The sequence below is a fragment of the Rhagoletis zephyria genome, unplaced genomic scaffold (genome assembly GCF_001687245.7).
Source record: "Rhagoletis zephyria isolate East Lansing unplaced genomic scaffold, Rhagoletis_zephyria_1.1 Rzeph_scaffold_24208, whole genome shotgun sequence".
Classification (NCBI taxonomy): Eukaryota; Metazoa; Arthropoda; class Insecta; order Diptera; family Tephritidae; genus Rhagoletis; species Rhagoletis zephyria.
Genome location: NW_016181266.1, coordinates 3,216 through 5,112, shown reverse-complemented (window position 1 = coordinate 5,112; position 1,897 = coordinate 3,216). Strand labels below are relative to the sequence as shown.

The 1,897-nt window shown below is 34.1% G+C and overlaps 1 protein-coding gene across 1 annotated transcript in view; it reads left to right on the top strand.

The window, feature by feature from the left end:
• The first annotated feature begins 1,514 nt into the window (after positions 1-1,514).
• The window catches only part of LOC108381891 (V-type proton ATPase subunit C-like), a 728-nt gene continuing 345 nt past the window's right edge, over positions 1,515-1,897 (top strand). The window contains exon 1 of the mRNA XM_017638283.1: positions 1,515-1,657. Within this exon, the coding sequence (XP_017493772.1) occupies positions 1,526-1,657 (132 nt within the window). The 5' untranslated portion in view covers positions 1,515-1,525. The remainder of the gene's footprint in view (positions 1,658-1,897) is intronic.

Below are 1,897 nucleotides of genomic sequence, written 5' to 3'. Positions count from 1 at the left end.
ACATTTGAAATAAAGTTAGCAACCAAAATTTGCAATTTGTTTTCTAAGAAAATGTTTATTTTTCGGCTTTTGCAAATTAAATAAGTTCTCTGCAGGAAGGTTTCTTTAAGAAAATACGTAAACATACTATATGATTTATGGTATATAGAAATATCCCTTTTCCCTTACAGTAAACCTTTTAGTGTGGGCAACGATGATGTTTTTCAAATAAGGCAGATCGGAATATGCGCTCTCTGGGAAGACAATACCTGTAATTATTGTACCATGTCGAATTCCCTACTAGTCACCACTCAAATCTTAACTGTCCCTCATTTTATTAATTAACTTTCCCTTCTATAGATTCCACAGCACTTTAATCTTCATCGCTTTCATTATTCCTGTTAAATTACTCATACATACGTCATGTCTGCACACCTAATAGACAACTACTAGCATACAAACATTCGTACACAATTATATGTAGTTATGTATACTTTTCTGTAAGTATTTCCCATTGAATGCCATTTCCTGAGTCCTTCGTCCAACTTATCGTCGTTCAAGTTCAATGCAATATCAATTGAAAGTTTTACAACACTATAAATAATTAAATGGATCCATTGATTTTACTACAGCGATGTACTTGCTCGTCTAATCGAATGGCAGCCAACTGCCCATTTTGTAGATATGTAAGTAAGTAGAATGGTTTGACATGTCAATCAAGCTAAACCTCTATCTTCAATTTGCCTTTTAAACTTAGACTTTAGTAGTGTTTTTTTTCGTTCGAAGATGTCCTTCGTACCTTAACTGCTGTTAATAGCTATTTGCTCGCATACTACTATGCATTTGAATATTTTATATAATAGGTATGTTTAGAGCAAGAAGTTCTTTACTCCGTGTGCGTACTATGTATGTATGTATGTATGTACATATGTACATTAAGACCAAAGTAGATATCGTGTCCATTATGTGAACATTGACTCTTCTACTCTGCTATGCAATGTGATGTCATATCGTTGCACTTGATGGGCGTGTTTTGATTTGTCGTTTACTGTGAGCTCAAGCTGATCTAACGCAAACTGCAAACAACAGACTAGCTGAGGTTGAAATTAAAATTTTAGACAGGTCAATTTAATTGGTATGCTATAGGTATGTTTTAAATTCTTAATATTTGATGGCATATAATGTTTCTCGAATTAAGGAATTCGCAATGCTTATGTATTAATGTACGTATGATTTGAGCATGATTCGATAATAAAAGGTTTGCTCAGAAAAAAGTTTTCTCAATCCCTCTTGACAAAATCGGCTCCCTTAGCAAGGCACTTTGTGTGGATTCGTGTGTGTGTGTGCAAAGATTTTGTAAGGGAGTTAAGTGAGTGTCAAAACTCGAATGTCGCTAATGAACAAGCCTTTAATTATTGAATCATGTGATTTGAGGTGTTTGTGTGTGTTGTTTGTTGCACATTTTCCGTATAATATGCTTAGTAAGTGGTCTTTCTATCGATGTAATTAATAAATGTGTTTTTATTTTGCTCTAGAAATCAACAAGATGTCCGAGTATTGGCTTATTTCAGCCCCTGGCGATAAAACATGCCAGCAAACGTTCGACACCATGAACAATCTCACCAGCAAACAAAATAATCTATGCAACAATTATAAGTTTCATATACCCGACTTGAAGGTAAATTAAAAACAAACAAATTTTCGAATTTAATCTCTTCTCCTTCCAATATTTAATTAGTACTATTTGAAAAGTCTGTCAGCAAGGTAATGCCGGATATTTTTTTTTCAAAATTACTTATCTGCCTAGTAGAAGCGTGGCCGAGATAACTAGAAAAAGTATCTGCTTCATTCGATTCAAAAAGAGTGTCAGGAGGTTGTCTACCACTCTAATCCTGACCATTGCAACGTATGTTTATAG